At 42.4% G+C, this 26581-nt stretch overlaps 1 protein-coding gene and 1 pseudogene across 1 annotated transcript; one reads left to right on the forward strand and one right to left on the reverse strand.

The window, feature by feature from the left end:
* The first annotated feature begins 209 nt into the window (after positions 1 to 209).
* Positions 210 to 20801, forward strand: SLC35A3 (solute carrier family 35 (UDP-N-acetylglucosamine (UDP-GlcNAc) transporter), member A3). Its single transcript, XM_015413343.1, is given in 8 exon segments — positions 210 to 257; positions 6560 to 6764; positions 7265 to 7419; positions 7499 to 7621; positions 10307 to 10478; positions 15079 to 15197; positions 16768 to 16901; positions 20393 to 20801. Coding segments are annotated over 8 exon segments (1032 nt in total). The 5' UTR covers positions 210 to 224; the 3' UTR covers positions 20484 to 20801.
* Positions 20802 to 22116: 1315 nt separating this feature from the next.
* Positions 22117 to 23990, reverse strand: LOC107112233 (annotated as a pseudogene).
* Between the last annotated feature and the right edge of the window lie 2591 nt (positions 23991 to 26581).

The raw sequence follows: 26581 nt of genomic DNA on the forward strand, positions 1-26581 counted from the left end.
TGAATTCCTTTTGCGTGAACTACGAAGTTTGGTGCGTGCTGAGGAATGCTAGCATGAAAAAGTGGCATGTGAGAAGCTGATACTGCAAAGGGGGGAAAAACCCTTTACTTTATCCTGAGCCCGGGGAAATAATGGTCACAAGGATAAGATGATCAATTGATAGCTGATATACGTACCCCTCTGTGACGGCCCTGGATAATGTTATGTGCTTAAGATTCGGAATCATGGCAACCGGTGGAGAGAAGATTATATTTGAAGTTGGTATATCGTTATGCATTTTTTTTACAGTGTTCTAATGTATGCTCGTGTGTTTATTGAGAAGGTTTTACAGGAAATACTTAAGGCTGAATGTGTTTATGGCATTTTTGGTAGTTAAACTCTACAGGGGAGCAGTATCCAAAGAGTTTTTCTTGATGCCCCAAAGGGCTTGAATGTGACTGGTGGCTTTTCTTCTTTAAACTGTATTAAACTGGTTGTGAAAGTTCTGTAAGTTTGGCGTGGCAAGGGGAAGGGTATTAGTGAGACTTGCTGTTTGAGAAATGCAAACCCAGAGTGTACACCTGCGATGGTGAGCTTTGGGGATTTAGAAGCCAAGAAGAAGGCTGAATTAGGCCTCATCGGATTGCATTCTAAACTTCTGTGATTTGATGTAAGACAGGCAAAGACCCTGCAGTGTCACTAACAAGAGGTCACCCATCCCAGCCTGTCTTCTGGATAACCTAGAGGGGTACCTGGGGTTGTTGTGGCTGTTAGTAAATGGACTGTTGGTTTATGTGCTCATCTCCCTGTGGGCATGTCACGTCCACAGGGAATTCTATCCCCATTTATGATGATTTGAAGGAAAAAATCTTATTTTGGGATGCTAGCTCTGGAAGTATGTGCCTATAGGAAAAGCATTAGGAGGATCCATTAGATCCTTCCAAAGAATATTGTAGACAGTGAACTGTAGCCAAGTTAGGTATCTGACCGAACTAATTTCTGAGAGCAGGTTTCCCCCCACAATCTATTGTTTTTAATTGTGCAGTTGTTACTGGGATTTTTTTGGGAGGGAGTAGGATCAATAGCATTGGTAGATGAGTGAGCATGACTAAATATTTCTTGTGCATTGTTAGGAATAGATTATCTAGTATATTATCATATCATCTAAGATTCTGTCATAATGCAAAACCCAGATTGCAGGGCATAAATGTTTAGTCCATTTTAATTTGCACCAACAAATAGATATGTACCAGATGGATATGTGGTTCTTTTTACTCCCATTTCTTTCCTTTAAAGTTTAAATGCCTTTGGTTTCAAAGTCTTTGAGAGAATATGTTTTGATTTTATTTTTTTTTACTAGACCAAGAGGAGGGTCTTCATTGGGTAGTTTGGCTTTAGAAGTGGTACAACTTGACATTCAGGAAAAACAGTCTGCATTCTTCACCAGGCAGTAAATTAGGACATAGTCAAAAATCACAAAATAGCCTAAACTAAAGAACATTAGTTACCACATGAGAAGTTATCTTATGAAAGTGACTAAATAGGTACTACTTGCTGATTTTATCTTAAGATTTCTGCAGATGCTATTTGTGAGTGAAAAGTGTGTTGTTGTTTTTTAAAAAGTTGCATTGAGAATGCGAGACACCTGATTGTATGGGAGAGTTCTAAGCACAGTTAGGTGCACGGGTTCCGTTGCCGAGATGCATATTTGGCCCAGACTCAAAAACCAGCAAAAAAGTTGCATTGAGAATGCGAGAAACCTGATTGTATGGGAGAGTTCTAAGAACAGTAAGGTGCACGGGTTCCGTTGCCGAGGTGCATATTTGGCCCAGACTCAAAAACCAGCTGGTGGAACACGCATCTGTTTGTAAAATAGTTAATTTCAGTATGAGGAGTTAAATAATATTAACATTCTACTTAAATCCTGCCTGATACCAAAGGCTTAGGATGGCTGGTAATAACTTAATGTTTGCCCTTTGGCAAAGGTCACAGTTTTTTAGACTCGTCTTTCCCATATCCCTTTCAAGCCTTTCTGTCTATTTTTCAAAGAACATTTTCAGTCAGAAAACTAGATTCGAGTCCAGTTAGCCCCTTAGAGACCAACAAGATTTTCGGGGCATAAACTTTGAGAGTCCAACCGAAAGCTCATGCCCTGAAAATCTTGTTGGTCTCTAAGGGGCTAACTGGACTCGAATCTAGCTCTTCTACTGTAGACCAACACGGCTTCCCTCTGAAACTCTTTTCAGTCGAGTGTTCTCATTTCACCCAACAAGCTTCTTTGGCAGAGTAGGATTCACACCTGGGTCTCCTAGATCCTGATCAAACACCAGAAGCCCTTGCTTCTGGTTGGGATTGTTTCTTTGTGTGAGATGAAGCATGGCAGCGGTATGATGGTGAAGGGTGGGGGGCAGAAAGCAGAAAGGAAGACTGGAAGGAAGGTGCAGTGCCAGGCGGTGCCCATCTGTAAACGCCTGTCATGTCTGCCAGTTGTAACAAAGCCTTTACCTGGGATAACCAGCATTGAATAAGCAATGTATTGTATAGCGTTTTTCTAGGGTTGTAAAAACCCTTGTTAAATATTTAAGAAACTTACAGCATACCCTCAGGTATTGTGTGAAGACTCTGTTCAGTTTAAAATCAACATGTGCTCATGATTATACCAACAAATCAGTGTATACTTTTATTTATTTTGCCACAGTTTCACACCACTAAGTGACTACATTGTGCCTAGGTCGAGTTATACAGAGTTAATGGGAAGTTCACTGCAGGATAGCGCATGTGTTTAGATCTGAACAAAACTTGAGTCCAGTGGCACCTTTAAGACCAACAAAGTTTTATTCAAGGTGTAAACTTTCGTGTTCAGTCCTGGCCCAAATACTCCTTTGTGCACACAAAAGCTTATACCTTGAATAAAACTTTGTTGGTCTTAAAGGTGCCACTGGACTCAAACGTTCTTCTGTTGCTTCAGACCAACACGGCCGCCCACCTGAATCTATGCTTAGATCTGGTTTATGCTTTACAAGAGTCAGATAAAAATTGTCATTGAGTTGGTTCCAGACTGAAATGTCAGTTTCCACCAATTCCTCCCTCCTGTTAAAGACCCACACGCACTGTGTAGTTCCTCTGGGTCCTTCCTTGGAGCAGCATTTCATGGTGATCAGTGGCAAGGGGGAGGCAGGAATGTTCCATTCCACTGGTGGAAAATGTATTCTATATTCAACTCATTGATCTGCAACTAGTTTTAAGAAGGTTTTCCACTCAATTCCTTTATGGGCACTGTAAAGAAACATGGACATGAGCACCAAACTCTTGGGTGGTGACTGTTTTTTTTAAAAAAATATATACACAATTTAAAATTGCCTCATTCATTAGTTTATTTCTTTAGAGGGCTCCTAATGCTTTTGAAAGTCCAATCAAGGCCATCAGTTGGGAGGAAAAAATTAAAGGCATGAAAGCTAAGCAATATTCTGAAAAGGATCAGTCTATTAAAGTGTTCAGATATAATTACAGGATGGGGAGAAGCTATAAAATGTGTTCTTGTTTTGCACATGCACAGTTATTGGGTCACATCTTTAAAGTTTATGGCCCTTTTAATTTGTTTATACTATGTTTGACAAGCATGGTAACAGTTGGATGGCTTAAAGCATGAATCACTTATAAAGGTAGACAGCTTTATGGACCGTGTCAAAGAGCTAATGCTAGTTTTGGCCATGCTTTGAACAGGGAGCCTGAGGTCCAGTGCTGGGATCTGGACTAGAGAGGTATTTGTGCAGGGTGTATATTCAAGCTCTAGAATCCTCTTCAGGCACAAAGGAGTATTGAGGCCAGGACTGAAGAGTTCTGGGTTCAAACATCCCATCATTCATGAAATTCACTGGTGACCTAGGGCCAGTGACACACTTGATGCCGAACTTAGTGTGGACACCTGATTGGCATAGCCCGCTTGCCACCCAGAACTCCTGAGCTCGCGTGATCCGCCTGCCTCAGCCTCCCTGGCAGCCGGGATTACAGACATCACACTCTCAGCCTAACCTACCTCACAGAGGTTACAGGGAGTGAGCAGCTAGTAGACAAAGGGTTCCGCGTTCTCTGTCACCTCTCGTGCTACCCCCTTCCTACTATTTTGATGGCAGCTCTCATTTGAAATAATGGGTCTTTCACCATCACATGTAGTTCAATCCTTACTCTCTACATTTTAAAAAATAAAATTGGAAACATGAGCTTTTATGTTTATTTATTTATGTTATGCTTTCCTCCCCAATGGGGGACCCAACACATCTTAGAACGTTGTTCTAGTCTCCTCCATTTCCCCACAACAACAATCCTGTCAGGTAGGTTAGGCTGAGAGTGTGTGAGTAGCCTCAGGGAAAACATTAGTTGGCACTTGAAAAATTGTAATAGACTAATTTGAAATCTTAATGCATGTTAAACAATGGGTTGGAGTTTATTTTACTCAGTCCCTTCTGACTTTTATGTTTTTGTTGCTACATTATTTGCATCAACATCCCCCCCCCTCCATCTTTTTCAAGGGCTGATCCCCAGGATCTGAGAATCTAGAGCTATTGGGATGAATCCTGTGCCATCCTACCACTCCATTGAGCAAAGTTTATCAATTAATTAAAATATTTATCCCTTACCCTTCCTTTTGGCTCACGTCTGAAGCCTTCTTCCAATCTAAGGAGCCTTCCTCCAGATTAAGTGGTTCTTCTTTTGAGGATGAGCCACTTAAGTTGGAGGAAGGTTGGATCCAGCACACTCAACTTCTGGCATGTTGTGGCCTAGGTGGCATTGGTTGGGGAACAGGGTTGTATATATCCTAGCTGAATAGTCTCTAGAATTGTGGGTCACTGGATAAATCATGGTGCGTTTCCCAGGTTCAGACGCTGTTGTCTGCCATGCTGGGCTCTGCTCCTTTAAAATATGTATGTGAGGCCCATAGTTCAGTGGAAGCATGTCCGCTTTGCATGCAGAATGTCCCATATTTAATTCGTGTCAGGTCATAGAGAACAGGGCTGGGAAAGAGCCCTGGTAATTATACCATTTTTGACTGGTATAAAATCGCTTGGTAGGTTCTCTGGGAAGCGGGCTGCAGCCCCTTTGCCCTTTTTCACTCAATTGTTACTCTAACCCCTATACTGCCCAGCTTCCTATTGCATTAAACAGTCTGAGTTGTTACATGGATCACTTCCTGCCTCAGGGATCTCATGCAAGTGAAGAACTAGAAAATGAATTCTGGGAGAAAAAGGGATCATCTTGAGTCTGTTGTATACATAGTGCCTAGCACAATTAATCTCTTAGGGAAGGAAAGATGGAAGGGAGAAAGATACTTAACTTTTGGTGCAAGTGTCAGGATCTGGGCTGTAATAGAACAGTCCAAACCTTTTATTTTAAAGAAAGAGTACTAGAATGATGTAATCGAGATTGGGAGATGGGTCTGATAGAAGATGATAAAATTAGCAGGGGTGGCAGGGGTGATTTAGACCAGTTGATAAATGGCCAAGGATGGGTTGATGCCCTTTCTGGGATTTTCATTGAATTACCAAGGAAGTTTGTGAGGGAAATTTAGGGAGCTTTTGTTATCATCCTGCAAACCTGGGTTGTGACAACGGACTTGAGGAGCTCTGGAGGGTTAAACAAAAGAGCCTTGATTAGTGATGGGCATGAACCCACAAATGAACCCCAGTTCAAGCATGAACTAGGAGTTCAGGAGAATGTGTCTCCCATGATCTGCCCACAGACCTCCATGTTTTTCATGGAGGTTCATGGGAGACATGTTCTTGGGCTTCAGTGGCATTTACCCAGAAGTAAGCTGCGAAGGCATTTAAATGCCTTTGGAGCTCACTTCCAGGAGGACCGGACTTTCTGAACCATGAACCGGTTCATGCAGTGGAAGAGTTCATTGGAGGTTCGGAGTTTGTGAAAACCCTGTAACACGAACCTCCATTTTCTTGGTTCATGCCCACCCCTAGCCTTCATTAATGTTCCCCTGGAGTATTCAGTCAGGCTACTTCCTGTTGAAAGCAACTGGAGAAATGCATGCCTTAACAAAAAAGATCCTATCTTGATATCAAAATGGGCATGCCTGTGGCTTCAGAAGCCTAGAGGATCTTGAGGTACACCCCCACCACCACCTTAGGTGTTTTGGGGGTGGTGGGGAGAAGAGTGCTATAGGGGAGAAACACACTCTATGCACTCTCTATAGAAACATAAAATGCTTGATTTTCCAAACTATAAGGAAATTGTGACTGGTACCCTTACCACCATTAGCTGTTTCTGAAATGATACTTGTATTGAGATTCTCCTAAATTTATTTGGGTAATTCATTAACTATTCAGCTGAAAGCAGTACAGCTGAATGAATAGCCCTTAAATCAGCTGGCACATGAACAAGATATTGATTGTTCCATTGATTTCTGTACTGTCACCGTGAACCATTTGCTCTGCATGTACCTGTGGTATCTTCGTTTATTATAATGCTTTGTTATTTGTTCACAGAAAATTCTCTTCCTAAATAGACTTAAATATAATTTGCTTTATATTTTAATGTATATGTCTCCCCTCCTTTTTTTTTTGGTTTTCAGAAAAGTGAAAGTCAAGCTATGTCTACCAACTTAAAGTACCTTTCCTTGGGGATATTGGTCTTCCAGACAACAAGTTTGGTCTTAACTATGCGTTATTCTCGGACGCTGAAAGAGGAAGGACCCCGTTATTTGTCTTCAACAGCAGTAGTTATTGCTGAGCTTATGAAGATTATGGCCTGCGTTTTGTTGGTTTACAAAGACAGCAGTAGGTGTCTGATCTTTTTTCCCCTCTGTAGCAAAGGTTAATATTTATGTCAATATACTCTGTTGTATTTTGGATGTGGCTTGAACACTAAGTCAGGATCAAAAGAAGGAATCTGTGATGATGGGAGGGAAATGCCTAGCATAGAGCCTTACACCTTGATTTGGCTGCACAAATTCCTACTGCTGAAGAGACAAGCCCTTTGTGTAATTGCAGACTTGTCTCTTCTGCAGTAAGAACTGGATGTAGCTGTACTTTCAGTGGTGGAACCCAGACTGTGCATTATTAGAGCTTTGTACACTTACAGCTTAGGAATGCCCATCTCCTTTGCTATATAAAACCATCTTGCTTTGAACGCTGACTTTTCATTCCCGTATAATTTTTACTGAGAAACTGCAAGTTGAAAATAAAGTTTTCAAAACAAACAATAAAAAACTACTACTTGTAGTAATCTGTCAGTTTAGAAATCTTAAAAGATTTTGTAATTGTTTCTGTTTGCATAGAGTGCAATTTAAGAGCTTTCAACAGAGTGCTACATGACGAAATCCTTAACAAGCCAATGGAGACCCTTAAGCTTGCTATTCCATCAGGGATTTATACACTACAAAATAACCTCCTGTATGTCGCGTTGTCAAATCTAGATGCAGCCACTTACCAGGTACTGTGTGCTCCAGATTTTTTAAAGAAATCTACAGACAAATAAGATGGTCTAGTAACCTTGAACTTTGTCTTTGCAGGTTACGTATCAGCTGAAAATTCTTACCACCGCATTGTTCTCTGTTTCTATGCTCAGTAAAAAATTAGGGCTGTATCAGTGGCTTTCTTTAGTTATTTTGATGACTGGAGTTGCATTTGTACAGGTAAATATTTAATATAAACACAGATCCTTCTGAATATTAATAGTGAAGGTTTTGTTTGTTTTACTAACGGGTGGTGGGTTTTTATGATGTGCCCAGGTCAGCCACATCTTGGTCTAACCTAGTCTTGTCAGATCTCAGATGCTAAGCAGGGTTGTACCTAGTTAGTATTTGGATGGGAGATCATCAAGGAAGTCTTGGGTTGCTACACAGAGGCAGGCAATGGCCAACCACCTCTAAACGTCTCTTGTCTCGAAAACTTTTTCCCCCCATCAGTCACAACCAATGCTTTCTCTAAGATGTGGAGTCTTGTGAGCAAAAATTCTCCTTTGTGAACTACTGGCATTAAAGTTGCAAATGAGCGATTTGGCTACTGCATAAATTAGTTTGCTCTGGAACCATCTTTCTTGAGCTAGGACAAAAATGTGTGTGCTGGAGACTAAAAAACTGTGAGCCAATTTACACTAACTCAGCTTAGAGGGAACACTGGTCACAGCCAACTTATGCTGACCCCATAGGTTTTCAAGGCAAGAGACACTCAGTGATTGTTGGACATTTATATGTTGGACATTTATTATTTACAAACTTTTGGAATATCTATACTATAAAACAGAGGAAAACAGCCAAGCCTCTTCTCCCTTGGATAGTTGCTTAAAGAACAGTATAGGATGTTGTCAGGTATAATCATTCTGTTGCTGGTAACATTGACAAAAAGTGGAGGGGGGAGAGCCATACCTGAAAGCATGTTTGGGGCCAATATAACCATCCTATCTAACTTTCCCAGGAACCTTAGAATTAGAGGTCCACGTAATGTATCAGTTTAGATATCACAATGCTGGCCTGGATCCAACCATATGGTTCTGAAAACTTGAGGATAACACAGCTGTGGGTCTGGCATGGGAGACTGTGGGTCTGGCATGGGAGGTGGCAATTGGCAGAAATTGCCATTCCCTCCTAAGTTAACTTGAGTACCCTTAAGCCTTTGGAAAGAGATTCAGGCCATCTTCTGCCATTGAGGCCAACTACCTTAATAAGTGCAACAGAATAATTGTATACCCAACTCAGATAGGATTCATACCCAAACAGCAAGAGGCAGTTTTCCCAGGGTTCCTCTTCAGTATACTGGCAGCAGAGAAAAGGAGACCTTGTCAACCATTAATTCTCTCAGCAGATGCACAGAATGTTTTCTGCAGAATCCACTGGGATGTCCCTGTGAGGGACTTTCGCCATGTATTTGAGTTCCTAGATATGTTTACCCCTTGAACACACACATGTTACAAGCTGCCCATTTTGTAACTAATGGTTTTAGATCTGCAGCAGAGATGTCCCATTTTGCTGCTCTTTTTTGATGTCACAGTGAAGTTCTCACCTATGCTGCATAAGGCATTAAACTAGTAGGCCAAAATTTAAGCTGTCCCTACATGTCAATGATGTCCTCTTGCTTCTCTCTCTCACCATAAATATTCCATTCTTAGGCTTATAGAATTAATAGATGTTCTTCAGTCACTTATAGATACTGAGCCCCAAAGCCATTAGGAATAAGATTTTCAATTGGCTACATCCGTGAAAGTGGATAAATGCAAATATTTATACCTTATCATAGCTGTGAAATGTGAAATGCAGTTAAGCCCTATTTGGATATTTTATTGGCACAAACAGCCCTAGCCAAGCGGTGTCTGAAGGAACACATTTTCTAAAAATGAACATCATGCTACACATTAAGTGTTGGCTAATTGGTTTTATGGTGATAATTTAGAATGCTTCTACATTTCCTGGCATAAGGCCTCATATAGCATGTTGAGGAGAACTAGTTTCCAGTTGGTAGATTCAGGCTGCCCAGTTTTCAAACATGTTGTATTATACACTTTGTGGCAAAGGTGATAAGTCAGAGGAGGAGGGGTGAAAATATCCCTTTCTTGAAGTCACTGTCACCTTTATGGAATCAGATAACATTGATTCCATGTAACTAAAATAGCTTAAAAGATATGTTCTTATGATAACGCCTATGAGACAGGCTTGGAAGGAAGTCACAAGCTTAACTTTTATGTGTTTGCACATGGTGAGTTCTCCTTGTGAGATTAGTCACATATTTTATAGTCCATGAACTAATATTCTAGAAAAATTGGACTGTCAGAGGGATATTTTCCTTAGCACAGGTAATCTTCAGTAATGATTGCTTCAGACCTTGCAAAATTTTCCAGGCAGAATTTGATCTGTCTTTCTGCAAGTTCAATAACATTTGATGCCATTGGCATAACAGAACCTGCAGAATTTAAATCTGACTGATTGATTGGGTGACAGTATTATTTGAAAGTTAAAATGAAAATGTACTTGTAAACTGAAAAGTACTTGTGAAGGAGGATGACATTTATACCATCCTGTAGCTTGGCACCTAGATTAAAACCTTTTTTAAAAAATCCCATTGTGGGTGTCCAGTCCCTGCATAAAACTTGTATAACTTTGCAAGGTGTTCATTTAAAACATGATTGAATCAAATGATTCACCTGCATATCAGAAAATGTCTGACCGTAACTGAGAACTGACCTTAAGCAACAGCTGCATGGGAAATGTCTCCAGTATTATGTGGGCATTTTACTTTTTCGTAAGCAACAAACAAAATAGTTCATTCTATTCAGTAACATTTTATTGATTAAAAGTAGATACTTGTAGTTCACTTGCTTCTTTTAGTGGCCAACTGAATCACAAGGGGGAGCCACAAAAGAACTTTCAGCATGATCTCAGTTCGTGGGTCTTGTGGCAGTCCTTATCGCCTGCTTTTCAAGTGGATTTGCTGGAGTTTATTTTGAGAAAATCTTGAAGGAAACAAAACAGTCAGTATGGATTAGGAATATTCAGCTGGGTAAGTCTTACTTGGAGAGAAACTGTTATTTATTAATGTATTTGTTATTTATTTATCTGTTATTTATCTATTTATTAATTTAGAAAAATACAATAAAAATATAAAATAACCACCATAAAACTATTGAAATCAAAAACAGCACCCAGCAGCCCAGATCTTTAAAACAGCACTCAGGCTAGAAGCAGATCATAAGAACTGCTATCAGCAACATAATGTAATCAGAGTACTCCACCTTTTATGCCCAATCATATTGTTACAGAAGCAAATGCCAAGTTTGCCATTAACAGGAACTTCAGCGATTTACATCCTGTTCAGGACATAATTGCCAGTGCCGTTCACTCATTGTTGGCACATCAGCTTGTTTTGTTTGATTTGTGATAGCGTTAAATGAGTGCTAAACTGTATTGCTGGAATACAGAATATTGTGCAACAGATTCCATGTGCCCAAGAGAACCTTGATTTTCTCAGACAGCCCCCGTTCCATATCTTGGTAGAAACTGACCTTTCCCCAGCCGTACCTGAACCACAGCGGGTGGCCATGACCCTGGCCTTTGGGATGCTAACTGCTCCTGTGGCTGCCCCACTGGTCCAGGCAATATGTGGTTCCTATATTTCATTGAGCGGATCCCTTTAAGGAGCTGCCAGCAGCAGTAGCAGCTGGGCCAGGCTATCAGGCAAACAGCTGTCATGGAAGGCTGTTGGACGTGCACATGATAAAGCCTGGCCTATATAAGAGGTTCAATGGCAGGCCATGGAGGAAGCTCCAGGTCTTTTCCAGGCTGTGGAGGAGAAATTTGGGAATAGAGGAAAAGGAACAAGGGCCCCGGTCACATGGGCCAGATATCGCGGGGGGGAGGCGTGGCTGTTTGCCCCGGAGCAAACTACCGCGCGGCAGCCGGATCAAACGTCCCGCCCGACATCCCGCTGATGTCCCGTGGTTGGGGGGAGGTGCCGATCATACCTCACTCCTGCGGCGCGGCAAAGCAGCAGCACCGTGGGGGTTGTGTTTTTATTTTTTAACCCAAGTGTTTGCATGCACCGTTGGGTGCTTGTGCGCACCCATGGAGACTTGACCCAAAAAAACCCTTTTTGCAACGGGACATGGGTGGGCGCCGGATGCCACGAGCTAACACCGGAAACGTGATCTGACGCCCGCCCTTGCCCCACGGTTTCCGGAAACTAGTACCTCCGAGGTACTAGTTTTTTACCCCGCATCTTCGGAGTGAAGCCTCGGGTCAGCCACGGGAGCTCTATGCTTCCCAGATGTGGTGGTGAGAATGCACCCGGAAAATCCGCCTATCCTCCGTCTCTCTAGCGTGCCTAATGCTCCGTGTGACCGGGGCCATGGTGTGGTTAACCACCTTCCCTCTCTGCATCTGAGGCCTTTGCCTGCTCTGAAGTCTCAGGTGGAACCTTGGAGGCAGATGGGGAGAGACTGAGCAGAGCAGACCCCATCCTCCCTTTGAAACTCAAAAGTAGTTTGCAATTTGGTGGGGTAGGAGTGTCCACTGTGGTACCCAGGCCCTGCATGAAGTACCACTTTGAATCTCATTCCATTCCAGTAGAACTGAATTAAATTTTGACTATTCCAATTTACACTATAGTTTGCATTTCACAATTACATATCACATGTCCCATGTATCATAAGAACAACATAAAAAGACACCTGCTAAATCAGACCGAAGCGCCATCTAGTCCTGCTTCATCTTCCTGATAGTGGTGAGCCAAGTGTCCTTGGCAGGCTTACAAGCAGGGCATAGAGGCCAAAGCCTGCCTTTATTGTTATTACATAGCAACCGATATTCAGAAGTGTACTGACTGAACGTGGAGGTTCCATGTAGGTTTCATTTCGCTAATAACCACTGATGAACCTCCATCAATAACCTCCATGAACTTGTCTATGACAATGTGTCCCCCGATACTTTGTTTTCGAATTCTTTAAAGGAATTTTATTTGATGTATAGAAATGCAAGGAAAGAAAATATGGTCAATTATAGGTTTATAGATGCAATTTTAAAAGGAAAAAAGAAGGCATTACTACCAGTATGCCTTGTCCTGGATGTTTGTAGAAAAGCTCTTCTGCAGCTTGTGGGTTAGTGCTGAACTTCGCCGCTGCATTAGAAAACTTCATTTAAATGCATTTATTACATTTCTGCAAAAAGAATTTAGAAGAAGAAGAGATTGGATTTATTCCCCACCCTTCACTACCCAAGGGCGTCTCAGAGCGGCTTACATACTCCTTTCCCTCCCCTTCCCCACAACAGACACCCTGTGAGGTGGGTGGGGCTGAGAGAGCTCTGACAGAAACTGCTCTTTTTCAAGAACAGCTGTGCCAGAACTATGGCTTGCCCAAGGTCATCCAGCAGGTGCAAGTGGAGGAGTGGGGAATCAAACCTGGTTCTCCCAGATTACAGTCCGCATACTTAACCCCTACACCAAACTGGCTTATGGCAACATAGTAAAATTTTTAAAAGGTGATACAAAACAGCAAGAGTAGCAAAAGGCAGTTGCAAAGATTATAACCATTTAAAAGCACAGGCTAGCATTGAGGTGGCCTGGTTAACTTTCAAGGCCCTGGTTCTTACCTTTAAAGCCCTCTATGGTCAGGGACCTACATAGTTGAGGGACCGCCTTTCCCCACATGTTCCCCAGAGAGCACTGTGTTAACATAAGAACATAAGAGATGCCAATGTTGGATCAGGCCAAAGGCCCATCCAGTCCAACACTCTGTATCACACAGTGGCCAGAAATACCAGTGCCATCAGGAGCTCCACCAGTGGGGCCAGGACATTAGAAGCCATCCCACTGTTGACCCCCCCAAGCACCAAGATGACAGAGCATCACTTGCCCCAGAGTCCCTATCTATACCTTGTGGCTAATAGCCACTGATGGACCTCTGCTTCAGGGGCCCAGAATCGACTGGCCCTCCTGTGTCTTAAGGAGGCCAGGCTGGTGACAACCAGGGCATGGGCTTTCTCGGTGGTGGCTCCATCCTGGTGGAATGAGCTCCCAGCGGAGATCAGAGCCCTGTGGAAGCTATTACAGTTCCGCAGGGCCTGTAAAATGGAGCTCTTCTGCCAGTCCTTTGGAGCCACCACCACCTCTAACAACTAGGATGAGAAGCCCTGCTGCCCTGGAACTTATATTAACAACCGTGCTAGCCATCGGAGGGACACCTGTAGGACACCTGTAGAAGATCTGTGCCGGCCATGGGAAGAGAGAGATGATGGTAGCCATCACGAACTCTACAACAGCAAAACTAGCACTTATCATGCAATTGTAATCTTTTAAATACTGTTTTAAATGTTTTATTGCACTATTTAAATGTTTTCTGTTGTTTTTATGTAAGCCACCCTGAGTCACCCTTGGCTGGGAGGGTGGGGTATAAATTTGATTAAATAAAGAAATAACTTCTCAGGGCGGTTGGGGAGGGGAGAGCTGTCACTGTTTAGAAGATCCTGCCCTGGACCCCATGAGAATTGATTTTATGCAAAGGAGAAACCCAAAGGTAAGCCTCTCCATAGGGCACCACTGTAGTTTATTGGTTAGAGTGTTAGACTATAGCTGGAGGGATCCACGTTCAAATCTGTACTTTCTCATGAACTTCACTGGGTGACCTTGGATCAGGCACTCTCTCTGTCAGTCTAACTTACCTCACCATGATGTTGTCAGGATAAATATGGGGAAAAGACAATTGAGTGGTTTCCCACAAGCGCTGCTTCGCGCTCACTCTTCTCTTTGCCCTGATGGTACGTGTCAATTTCACACAAGCTGCTGTGCGGCCGCATTTTGCCCCGCAGCTTCGCGCGATCCCCCCGTGTCTACTCAATCCTCAAAAAACAGGATTGAGTAGACGCGGGGGGAAACGCACGAAGCTGCGGGGCAAAATGCGGCCGTGCAGCAGCTTGTGTGAAATTGACACGTACCATTGGGGCAAAAGGTCGGAGTGAGCGTGGAGCAGTGCTTGTGGGAAATCACCCAACTGTGTATGCTGCCCTGAGCTCTTTGGAGAAATGATGGAATTAAAAAAAAATGTGAGGGATAGATCTGGAAGAATGGAGATATTCATAAGCAAGGAGATATTCTCTTCTCTTTGATGTGCTGGGTATAGGCCTTTAATGTTAACTGTCTAGTACATTTTTGCCTGGTGTCTTCTCCAGGGAGCCCAGGACAGTGTTCATGGTTCTCCCCTTTTCCTTCTTACCCTCACAACAGCCCTGGAAGGCTGGGAAGGAGTGAGCTACATGGCTGAGTAGGGATTTGAATGTCCTCCTGAATTATAAACCAGCTGACTATACATACTTTCCAGTCATAACAAGCACCTGAACCAGGTGTAGTAACAAATAGTCAGCTTGTCTAGCTAATACGGTTTTGCAGTACCATCCTAAGCAGAGTTAGGCTTAGAACAGTGTCTCCTTAGGATATTCCTGTCTGATCAACCCCTGTCAATTAACGGGCTGTTGCATGCTGCACTAGTAGACCATTTTCAAGGATAGGCAGGCACAGAGCTCATTACAGTAACAGATTATAGGTGTCGCATATATCTGAACAGAGAAGAAATTCTTTCGTTGCTTATTTAATTGCCTGTCTTGTATTTCAGGAGTTTTTGGCAGCATATTTGGATTAATGGGTGTGTATATTTACGATGGGGAACCAGTATCGAAGAATGGTTTTTTCCAAGGTTATAACAACCTCACCTGGATAGTTGTAGTACTGCAGGTAATGTATCCTCCCCCAAAATCAGCCATGCTTTGTTTTGGCAAAAAATAAGAGTTCCGATATTTTCTGAGAAGTGAAGCTGCTGTGAGTTATAATTAACACTAAAGGGATATTTTTGGCACTTCATTGTCCCATGTATTGGTATCAAAATAGACCCTTAAATGTTTTATGAAGCATTGCATGAAGTCATTGTCATTGTCTTGAATGTAAAAAATAAAGGAAATATTTCTGTTTTGATGTTTGAATGCATCACAGTCCTTTCGAACGAGTTCACTCGGAAGGTGTTTAAAGGGACCGCGAGCCCCTTAAACCCCCAGAAATGGGAAAGTCTACACCCTTGCTTTTGAACGAGTTCACCCGGAAGGTGTTTAAAGGGACCGCGAGCCCCTTAAACGCCTTCAGAGTTCTCCAAGCCGCAGAGTGCACAAATACTAGGATAATCCACATTTAGGCCCCATGTTTTACCTTTGCTGAAATTGTTTCATTAACTGTACAGTTGTTCCACCACTTTTAAGTAGGCTTCTGTTGTTATGAATTGACATCCAGTGATCCTTCCAGTATATACCTGGATATTGGTACCACAGCATTTCTGGCTACTCCTGACCTAGCACCAAATGCCAAAGAGAACATATGCTTTCCCCACGTCCTTTCCTTCCACCGTGGCCCTTTCATGCCAGCTGTGTGTGAAAAGTTAAGGGAAATTAAGGTAGTACGGAATGCCATTCCCTCCTGTTATCTCCACTGATGTTCATGGGGGTCCCCAGTAAATGCCATGGGGAGCTACAGAGAACCAGTGTAGTGGTTGGATTAGAATCTGGGAGACCCATGTTCAAATCCCTTCTCTGCCATGATGCTTGCTTGGGTGACCTTAGCCCAATCACACTATCAGCCTAACCTACCTTGCATGGTTGTTGTGAGACTAAAATAGGGGGGGGATCCATGTTCCTTCTAAGCTGAGTTAGTGTGAGCTAGCTCACAGTCTTTTAGCCTCTGGCTCACATTTTTGTCTTAGCTCAGGAAGGTTGGCTCCAGAGCAAACTAATATATGCAGTAGCCAAAACGCTTGCTCACAACTTTAATGCCAGTAGCTCACAAAGTAGACTTTTTGCTCACAAGACTCCACAGCTTAGAGGGAGCATTAGAGAAGTAGAACCATTTAATCTGCTCTGAGCTCCCTTGAAGGAGTACAGGATACAAATGTACTAGGTAAGTCTGAGATTTCTCTTGATTAGTTTCCAAATAAGCATTTTCTGTTTTAGAATTATTTTTTAAAAAAACTGGGCTGCACCAAACTTGCTTAAGTTAATGGTACCCCTGGTTAATTGGAGAGCAGATTTTTAGAAAAACAAATTTTTTTTTGTACAAGTACTTACAAAAGATGCAGGTGATAGGTGCAATCCTGAGGCATTTTTCCTTCTCTCACATGCAAGGGAATGCCTCTACTAAAGTAGTGTTTACTGTAGCATTATCTTAAAATGACATTTCCCCCTTTTCTGCAATATGTTATGGTGTTCATATTTAGTTGATTAAAGGCCATACAGTTAAGATTTCATTTTTAATATTTTGTCAGGCACTTGGAGGCCTTGTGATAGCTGCTGTAATAAAATATGCAGACAACATTTTAAAAGGATTTGCGACATCTTTGTCCATTATACTGTCAACGTTAATATCATACTTCTGGCTGCAAGACTTTGTCCCTACAAGGTAAGAGTAACTAGTTTAAAGCTCTTGAGGCACCTGGAGGACAAGCGGTTCCCCCTCAGCCAGGTTACCTCTACATCTTCAGGCACGTGTATGCCCTACTCCTGCTTTTCTAGCTGCCCGGCCTGAAGTCTGTGACCATGGTCAGGCATCTGAGAGCCAGTGCTGCTACTGGCATCCTGCTTGGATGTCTCCTTCCTGCTCAATCTGCCTTGAGCTGCCAATAGCCTGCTCTTCCTGATGTCTCTCAGGAAGCTGACCTGTTTGCATGTCTGCTGCCTAGCATGACTAGGGTGGGAAGGGGTAGGGCCCCAGTCCTGGTGTTCCAGTGAGAAGGGGATGGGGATGGGGTGGGGGGTTTGGTTGTTGCAGATCCTTCTGTGTTAGGAGCAGGGCAGAGAACTGAGCTTGAGTATCCAGCATGTTTTATTAACCAGCAACCCCCATTCTCTGTGACTGCCAGAAAACAAAACATTTACTTTCTATGTAAACTGAAGATCTAAATGTTTGGTTTGGAGACTGATTAATTAGAGCTAAATAGTTTTTAAAAGGTTGGGTTTATAAATGCTATATAATACAAGTGGGAGCACTAGGAGTCATGGGAGCAGAAGAATAATTTATTGGACATTTTTCTATGCCTGACTTAAATCTACCTTACTGTGATTGTCTGACCTATTTTTCTCCCTTCATCTGAAGAGAGTCAGTTGCTGTCAATATTCTGAGGGCAATCAGAACACTCAGTTCTTATCAAGATGTTTCTTGGGAGATTTTCTCCTTTTAATTTGCAGTACAAGCTTTGGTGTATAGTTAGGGGGTGGCTTGAATATGCTAATTATTTGAGGTTTTGTTTTGTTGCTTTTGCACTTGACCATGAGGTGTGTCAGACTTGGGGACCCAGAAGGAATCACAGGAGGAAGAGATAAATGATTTAAAAAATTCAGAATTCCCCCCCCACACACACACACCTTTAGATTTCCCCCTCCAAGATTCAGTAAAATTTCAGGGTCTTAAGCAAACCAGTAGGAAAGAGCAAGAGTCCAATAACACCCTGAAAACCAACAACATTTGTGGCAGGGTATGAGCTTTTGTGAGACACTGCTCACTTCATCAGAGACCAGTTTTTCTACCTTCTACCATTTTTTAATCTTTTACTGACTCTTAAGTGCTCTCCAGATTCCATGCCTCCTGAAGCATGCCTCATCAGGATATTATTGGTGGAGGGTGTGTCATCTTCTTGGTTAATTTAAAAAGTCATATTCTCCCCTCCCCATTCAATATCTAAAAACGTTTACCTGAAGAAGTGAGCAGTGACTCATGAAAGCTCATATCCTGCCACAAATTTTGTTAGTCTTTATGGTGCTACTGGACTCTTGCTCTTTACCTCATCCGTGGGTGATCTGGGTTTGCTGACAACCACCTGTTACAGTGGCTGTACAGTAATAAGACTGAGAGATGCTCTGTCTTCAGTTGCTTCCACACAGTGGTTGCTGAAGCTCAGATGCTAACAGGAAGTAGATTATTCTCTTGTTTTCACATGGTGTTGTGGTTCTTTTCTGCACTTTACAGCTTTTCCACAGCTTTTCTGCAATCTTTCCTATGATGTTTTTAGAAAGACTGCAGCAAAGCTGGGCTGGTTGCCATGTGAAAATGAAAGTCTGGATCTCTCTCTGGGTCATGCTTCCATCAGTAGTATTTTCTCTGCCCTGGATCCCCACAATTGCTATGCCCCCGCCCCATGCCACTGGAAAGCTTTTTCAGGCTTTAATTTTAAAAAAAATTCTTTTAAATCTAAAAAAGCCCCGTTAGTGTGGGGAGAGGGATGGTTGCTGGTGACCTGGGGCAGGGAAAAAGCTCTCTGGAAGCTTTGTTTACCACTGAATCCGCAGCAGCAAGAAAACATCTGAGAATCACCACCATGTGGCAGACACCTTCCTATGGACTATGGACTACAAATGGACTGCATTAGAAGTTGATCAGAATTGACGGAATGCACATTTCTGCTACTACTCCTGATGTCTGGGCCATTTTAAAACTTTCCACCTCCTCACTGACTCCTCTCTCATGCTTCTCTTGCATTGGTTTTCCTTTAACCTGTCTTGTAAACAGTTCTTACTTTACACTGTGAAAAAACATGTGACATTCCCTGGGGCCCTGCTAGTTTTTTTCCTGAAACTGTATTTGACCCAGGCCCTTTGCAGACTCAGGCTTGCTCATGCATTCCCAAGCACGCCCAGCAGCAGCACAGGTTGGGGATGGAGTGAACCGCCTTCCATACTTGCCCCTGCCAGATTCAAGGCAGATTGAAGAGGCCCTTTGCAGCCCTCCTTCAACTGGACAACAGTGCCATGACAAGGGCGAGTGCCTCTTCTCTTTCCATACCTGATAGTTCTAAGGCCAGCTTCAGAGGTGCTCTGCAACCCACCTGAGGCCTAGGCAGCAGCAGCAGCAGCACATGACTGGGAAGCAGAGACAGGCGTCAGCTCGCCTGTTGTCTCCTCCCCAGTACCGGCCTGTGTCAGTGTGGCATCCCAAGCTCTGTGCAGGCCACATCAGGCCATGATTTTCTGCAAAAGGTTTAACAGTGCTAGGCTTAAAGACAATATCTCTGGGAGAATACTGCCACAGGAAGCTCTGTTTAGCAGCTCTGGGCTACCTCCAAGAGAACTGATGGTACTTCAAGGTGGATTCTTTAAGTAGCTCCTTGTTTTCATCAGGTTCGGGTGATAAGCATCTGCAGAGTGAAGCAACTAAGACTCCCCTTATATTTCCCAAGAAGGCAAAAAAAGAAGGTGGCTTTCCTTCCCTTTCAGTTTTCAGGGGAAATAATTCTCTTCTGAAGGACTGGAAACAGCTCATAATCATGTCTGCGATATTGATAAGAAAGAAAGAAAGGGACTGTGTGTTTGAAGGGGAAGGATGGAAAGTATCTGTAAGCTTTGGGATGTACCCAGTGGGAGCTGAGCAGTTTGGAGCACCACCCAGAAAGGATTTCTAGAATCAGAATTGACGTGTGTGTGGTAGAAAGGCCAGTTAAAAACCTCTGAAATAAACAAACATCTCCCCTCTCTCAAAGACAATCCGTTTCTTGGTGGTGGTCTAAGGCAAAAATACACCTTCCATTCTGTCTTGTGACTTGACTGGGACTTTTAAAATAATCATATGTGAACTGAGAAATTTTATCACATTATCATGTGGAAGTGCAAGTTGACTAAGGTATTCTTTTGGCATTTTAGCTGCTGTTTGAATTTTCTCATACTGTGTTCCTTGCCTTTCATTTAACAGGCTGTAGTTATGGTAACTAAAAAACTTTAAAACTGGGCCATTTTTTTAAGAAAAGGAAAGAAGAAGAATAGGAAAGCAATACTAATGCATACTTCACTCCTAAGGAACAAATACCTCCCGAATTACATGATACACAGTTTAGAAATGTTTTTTAAAAAGTAAAAATGTATGCGTGCTCAGCTTTTTATGACCTTCTCTTTTTTTCTCTTCAGTGTCTTTTTTTTGGGAGCTGTTCTTGTAATAGTAGCCACATTCCTATATGGGTATGATCCAAAGTCTGCAGGGAATACTGTTAAAGCATAGCAGACGCTTCCATGCAAGCCTGTTTTGCCAAGACTGTTCATTCAAGGACCTCCAAATAACTCTGTACGGAACACTTTGCCAAGCACTGGAACAGAAGAGTTTACACTGTATTTGAAGAACAACATGTTAAGTGAGAGACAAAAAGGGTGGAAAACAATATGCACCTCTGGGAAAGAAGAATGGCCCAGTACAAAGCATGAAGGCAAACAACTGCTTCTGGCACCTGGTGTTAGAAAGAATTTGGATCTCTGAGGTTACATCAGAATTATTTTCTGTGTTTGACTGCTGCAGAAATACCCTATGCACCCTTCTCGAAAGAGCACATGACAACATTTGTTGAATCATATCATTTTTTTTATTTTGCAAATTGACTGTTTCGTTTTAGTAAGTATGAACTTGCTGCATATCTATAAATATCCAATCAATTCAAAATAAGATCTTGTTCTACAGTGATGGCTCTAATTAGGTATTCATCCTTCTTTTTAAAAAGAAAAGCTGTTAAACATGATTACAAGGCATTATTTCCAGATTTTTAATATTTTATATAGAAAGGTGACTAAATAAACAGAAACTGGTGTTGTATAACATTTCGTAGAATAATGAAAAGTGTTACGATTGATAAGGGGAGGAATTTGGTATTTTTACCGTCTGTCAATCCAGTAAAAAGTATTGTTTATGTAAAGGGATTGGGTCACCAACAGCGCTGCTGCATCATTCCCATTCACTTCATAAACTAAGCCTCTGTGAGAGCTGCACAGAAAGCCCATGGAAATGAATGGCAGTTGCATGAGCGCAGTGCCTGTCGGTGTGCTTCCACATTCTGCCAATGGCATGGTACCCTCTCATCGCCACCGCCACAAATGACTGTGCGCAGAGAACAATTCCGTTTCTTGATGAGCAAAACATTATTGGGATAAACTGAACAGTAGTTTTCATTGTATAAAAAATTACTTTGAAGATTTTTTTTTAATGTACATGGCTAATTTTAAAAATGCAATGTGTAAAGATATTATAATAGCTCCATTTGGAGCCATGGTGGTATATAATGTGTATATACTGTACGATATGACAGAGCTTTAAAATACTGATAAATTACGCAAGCAAGAGTGGTTCTGTTCAGTCTTTATTTATCAAAGAGTTCTTTCAGCCAAACTTGCTGAGAAAAGTATTAGGTTAAAACATTGGAGAAGGACAAATTTATAAATGAATTGTTGATTATCATAATGGTCAGAGATAAAGGGAATTTATGTTCCATACACTGGTCTTGGGAAAGAAATAAAGCATTTTACGATGGCAAAAGATTTATAATGTTTTCCAAAATTATAGCAGGGGCTTGTCAGCATGTGCTTTCATGGAAAATGCTACATAACTTTAAGAGAAAATGAGCAATGGAGAAGCCATGGCTCAATGGTAAAGCTTCTGCTTTGCATGCTGAAGGTCCTAGGTTCAGTCCCCAGCACCTTCAGCTGAAATGATGATGTGGAAGACCTCCTTTTCCCCAAAATTCAGCCCCAAAATTTATTGTGGTGTTAGGTTTTCAAGCACTACAGACCACTTCATCAGATGCATGAAACATTCCCGTCAGCTGACAAACATGAATGGGCACAGGCTGAAGGAGAACAGGATGAGGACATTACTTTACTTTCTCTTCTATCCTTCCTATTATTTCATTGATAAAACCCTGATTCATTTTTCTCAAGCAACTGGTCAAGGTTAAAAGATGGTAACAGTCTTTAATTCCATTCTCTGCCAAGACAATCAGATTATCCAGACGTTGATATGCTTCCTCGTCCTTTTCTACTGTTTCTTCCAACTGCAGCTTCAGAAAAACTATTTTCTTCTGTGATAGCCTCGTTGCTTTCTGTGTGATTTCCAGCTCAGCTTCTACTGCCTTTTTCTCAGCCAGCAGGTCATTCTTCTCTACACTTATTTTTCCAGTTTGCACAGATGCTAGTTTTCCCATTAACCCCTGTCACTCTGCATCCCTCTTTTCCTGTTCCTGTTGCAACTAGCTTTTAAACTGATTTACTAAAGCAGTGTGCTCCTCCATGGGTACATAGTCTTTAAAGCTGGCTTTTAGCCCTTTGATTGAGGAGTATTATTCTTCCAGCTGCTTCTGACACATTTTCATCCCCTCTTCTTGGCTCTGTTTCTTGGATTCCAAAACCATCAGTTGTTTTGTTAATTTGGAAACGTCCTGGACATGCTGGTTGTGGTTATCTTTTGCTTTTCCTTGATGAATTTTAAACTGCTCCATTAATACAGTGTTCTCTTCTAGGATGAGTTTGGCTTGGCTCTGCAGCTGCTGCCATTCTTTGGTTGAAACAGAATTGTGTTTACATAGTTGTTGGTGCAACTGTTCATTTTTCCTTCATCACCTCTTTGACTTGTGCTTTAAAATTCTCCGTGTCCTTCTCATGTGCAAGATTTAATTCTTCCTTTTCTCTCATTCTTTCTTCATATGCCAATAGGAGAGGAAATAAATATTTCATATCTTGCAGCCATGGAGGTGGCGTCCCTTTCATACCCTCATTTGATGAAATTGGTCTGTATTTAGCTTGGTAGCAACTTAGTTCCATATTTAAATGATGAAAAGTCATTTTCAAACTGTCACTTTCATCCACCAATTCCTGGGCCTGCTATCTTAATAAAAGCGATTCTGCTAGTTCCTCTTCCCTATGTGAATTCTGTTCATTTTCTTTAAGTTTTGCATTTTCCTTTTCCAATTTCTTTTAGTTGAAGTTCCTTCATTTGCTGCTTCATCTCCCCAAGTTCAGAGAGCAGGGTCTGATTTTCATTGTTCAGATGCCAATTTTCTCCTTTTAGTTTCTGGAACTTCTCTCTAGTGAGATCCATCTGCCCCTTCCTTTTATGCAGTATAACATCTGGAGTTGGAGGAGGCTTTTCAATCAATGGTTTTTCAACTTTTTCAATCTTACAATGCTATAAAGAAGGTTCAGTTTTTTCCACATGAATATTAGGACAAAAAACCCAAGAATCATGGGATTCAACTTCCTCCACCTCAGTACTTGAAAATAATGGGAGATTTTCCTTTTAATTTTGTGTGGAACAGCATAGACAGCCTCACTACCAGCACTGTCTTCTTAATGTATAGCCTGATAGGCTCTGGTTCCTTTTCTGTGTTTGAGGCAAATGTATCCATGTCTTCATCTTCACATAAACTGCCAGAAACATCCACAGACTGCACAGCACTTTTTTCATCACCATTACTCTTCCCGTTTGGACTCATTTGGAGCTCAGTAACTGTGGTGTATGGCTCACTTGTGGCATATGGACCATTATGCCCTGAAGGCGCATCTGAACATGCCCCACATAGGTGGCAAGTGGATTTGTGCTCACCTGCAGAGATTTATGGATCCAATTGGTTTCCAGAATGCTCTGTGGGATCCGACACCCCCTGATGACTCGTTAGATATGCTGATGGAAGAAGTTATAACTGGCTTTTGGAGGCCCTCAACGAGATCACCTACCTGACGTCCTCTTCATCCTTGCTCCAAACTAGCTCCTTGGTATATCTTGGAGCTAAGGAGATGAAGTGGGAGCTTAGACGATTAGAGTGAGCTTGGTGTTGTATGCACAACAAGGCTACAAGAACATCTTATAGGACGTTTATGAAATCCTATGAGATTGCGGTGAAGGCCACAAAGAAAGCTTACTATGGTATCTGGCTGGCTGTCAATTAACGGGTACAGCTGGGTGTCAACTGCATATTGATGACACACTAGTCTCAAACTCCTGACTAACTGAGCGAGAGGACACATATAGATATTAAATGACATTGGGAAGAGGATCACCCTGAGGGACTCCGCGCACTAGTGGGTGCAGTGATGAGACCCTCTCCTCTAGTGCCACCTTCTGTCCCCACCCTTGGCGAAATGAGCAGGGCACAGATCAAGGGGGCCCCTTGGCTGGTTAAGGCCAGCGTGGGGAGGTTGTGAACTTCCCTGGAAGGCATTATTAATCTGAGTGCAGGGGTCTTCCTGGGAACATTTAAGGAGGTGGTGGTGAGGCCACCATTGCTAGAGCCTTCTGATCTGCCAACTACCGCCCAGTTTCAAATGTGCCATTCCTGGCTAAGGTGGTTGAACGGGCAGCGGCAGAACAGCTGCAGCCTATCCTGAAGGATTCATCAGCCTTTGATGCATTCTAGTCTGGCTTTCGACCTGGCCATGGGACAGAGACAGTGCTGGTCTCCCTTACAGATGATCTCCATAGACAACTGGATCAGGGTGGCTCTGCACTGCTGTTATTGTTAGATCTTTCAGCAGCATTTGACATGGTCAGCCATGATTTGTTGACCCACTACCTTGCCACCATTGGATTACAGTCCTTCAATGGCTATGCTCATTTCTCCAAGGGTGGGGACAGAAGGTGGCACTAGAGGAGAGGGTCTCATCACTACACACCCACTAGTGCGCGGAGTCCCTCAGGGTGATCCTCTTCCCAATGTCGTTTAATATCTATGTGTTAGAAATGTAACATTGTACTGGATCTTATAAAAGCCTGTTCATGCATTATTGGAGCCATGGTCATGTTGCTGCCCTTCCTGCTCAGGTCGATAATAACCATATGTGGGGTGGCTGACACAGAGTATTGTCATGCTTTCCCTGCGTATAGATGTAGTCATTGGTTCATGACTTCCTGTTTTCTAGAGAAGAGTGGCTCATTTCCTCATACGTCATTTCACACAGCTGTGATGAAATGTGTCCCTTTTCTCTAGCCATAAGATCCCAAGAGAAGGAGCGTTTAGACAATATAGAAGCACAGGAGCTACTTTGCTGCTGTAGAGTTTAAAAACCAATCATGTACAGTTTGGTGTAGTGGTTAAGTGCGTGGACTCTAATCTGGGAGAACCGGGTTTGAGTCCCCACTCCTCCACTTGCACCTTCTGATGTGACCTTGGGTCAGTCACAAGCTCTGGCAACAGCTGTCCTTGAAAAAGAGCAGTTTGTGTCAGAGTTCTCTCAGCCCCACCCACCTCACAGGGTGTCTGTTGTGGGGAGGGGAAGGGAAAGGAGTTTGTAAGCTGCTCTGAGACACCTTTGGGTAGTGAAGGGCGGGGTATAAATCCAATCTCCTCTTCTTCTCTTATGGCATGCAACCACTGCCTGGCTGGTATTTGGAGAGATTATTGGTCCCACCAACACAATGGCAGGCCTTTAAATATTAGAGCAGAACCCTGGGATGAACCCACAGAAAGGCAACAGCTATGTCTAAAAAGCAACCCAGCTGCCTATGTTTTTAAATTCCAGGTAACAGCAGTTTCCTTGAAATATTTTAAGGCAGTTTTGATATGCTTAAAACCAACCTTGGGAACAAATATCTCACTTTTGTAACACACTACATTTATAAATATGTGATCCTTCATCCAAGGTTTATGCCTGTATAGGTTCCATTTATTCTTATTTTTATCAATTAACATAAGTTGACAGCTACTGATGCTAAGAACTGGGTTGCATTCATGCAATACAAACAAGCCCTGAGTTGTTCTTGGCTAGGAGCCAGGAAGTCATTGGGATTTGTGCTACCTTCCACTTCCCGTCATGTGTGGATAATTGAAATGTGAAAAAAATGTGTGTGAAACCTGCCTGTCTTGGAACTAACTGCAGTTTATTCTGATATCCAGATCTCTCTGGCCTATAAACAAGAGGTTAATACTTGCATTTGTTTAGTTTCAGGCAACAGAACAAAACACAGTTTGTTGTGATACCTAAATCCGGTGAATTTCAAATGGGGGTCAGTTTCCCAGCCACGGGTAAAGGGAGAAGGCACAGGAGCCTGAGGACATTTGGGCTCATTCTTGTCGTGAAAAACCAAGTTTGTGAGAGTCTGAATAAAGCCTTAGTCTAAGCAGACATGTAGCAGTAGCAAACTTAAGGAAACAACGTTTCTGGGATCATTAAGAGTCACCTGTGCAAATCTAGATTTCTTAAAACAGATCCATTGTTTTAGAGCTGCCAGTCATAATAGTCCTTTGCCACATTATGCGATCTCACCCTCTTCCCTCCCTCACAGGCAGGGTTCTTTTCCCCTTTCTGTCTGAACAGCCCCTTATTCTATATCCTTCTTATTTGAAG

The sequence above is a fragment of the Gekko japonicus genome, unplaced genomic scaffold (assembly GCF_001447785.1).
Source record: "Gekko japonicus isolate JY-2015 unplaced genomic scaffold, Gekko_japonicus_V1.1 scaffold70, whole genome shotgun sequence".
Taxonomy (NCBI): Eukaryota; Metazoa; Chordata; class Lepidosauria; order Squamata; family Gekkonidae; genus Gekko; species Gekko japonicus.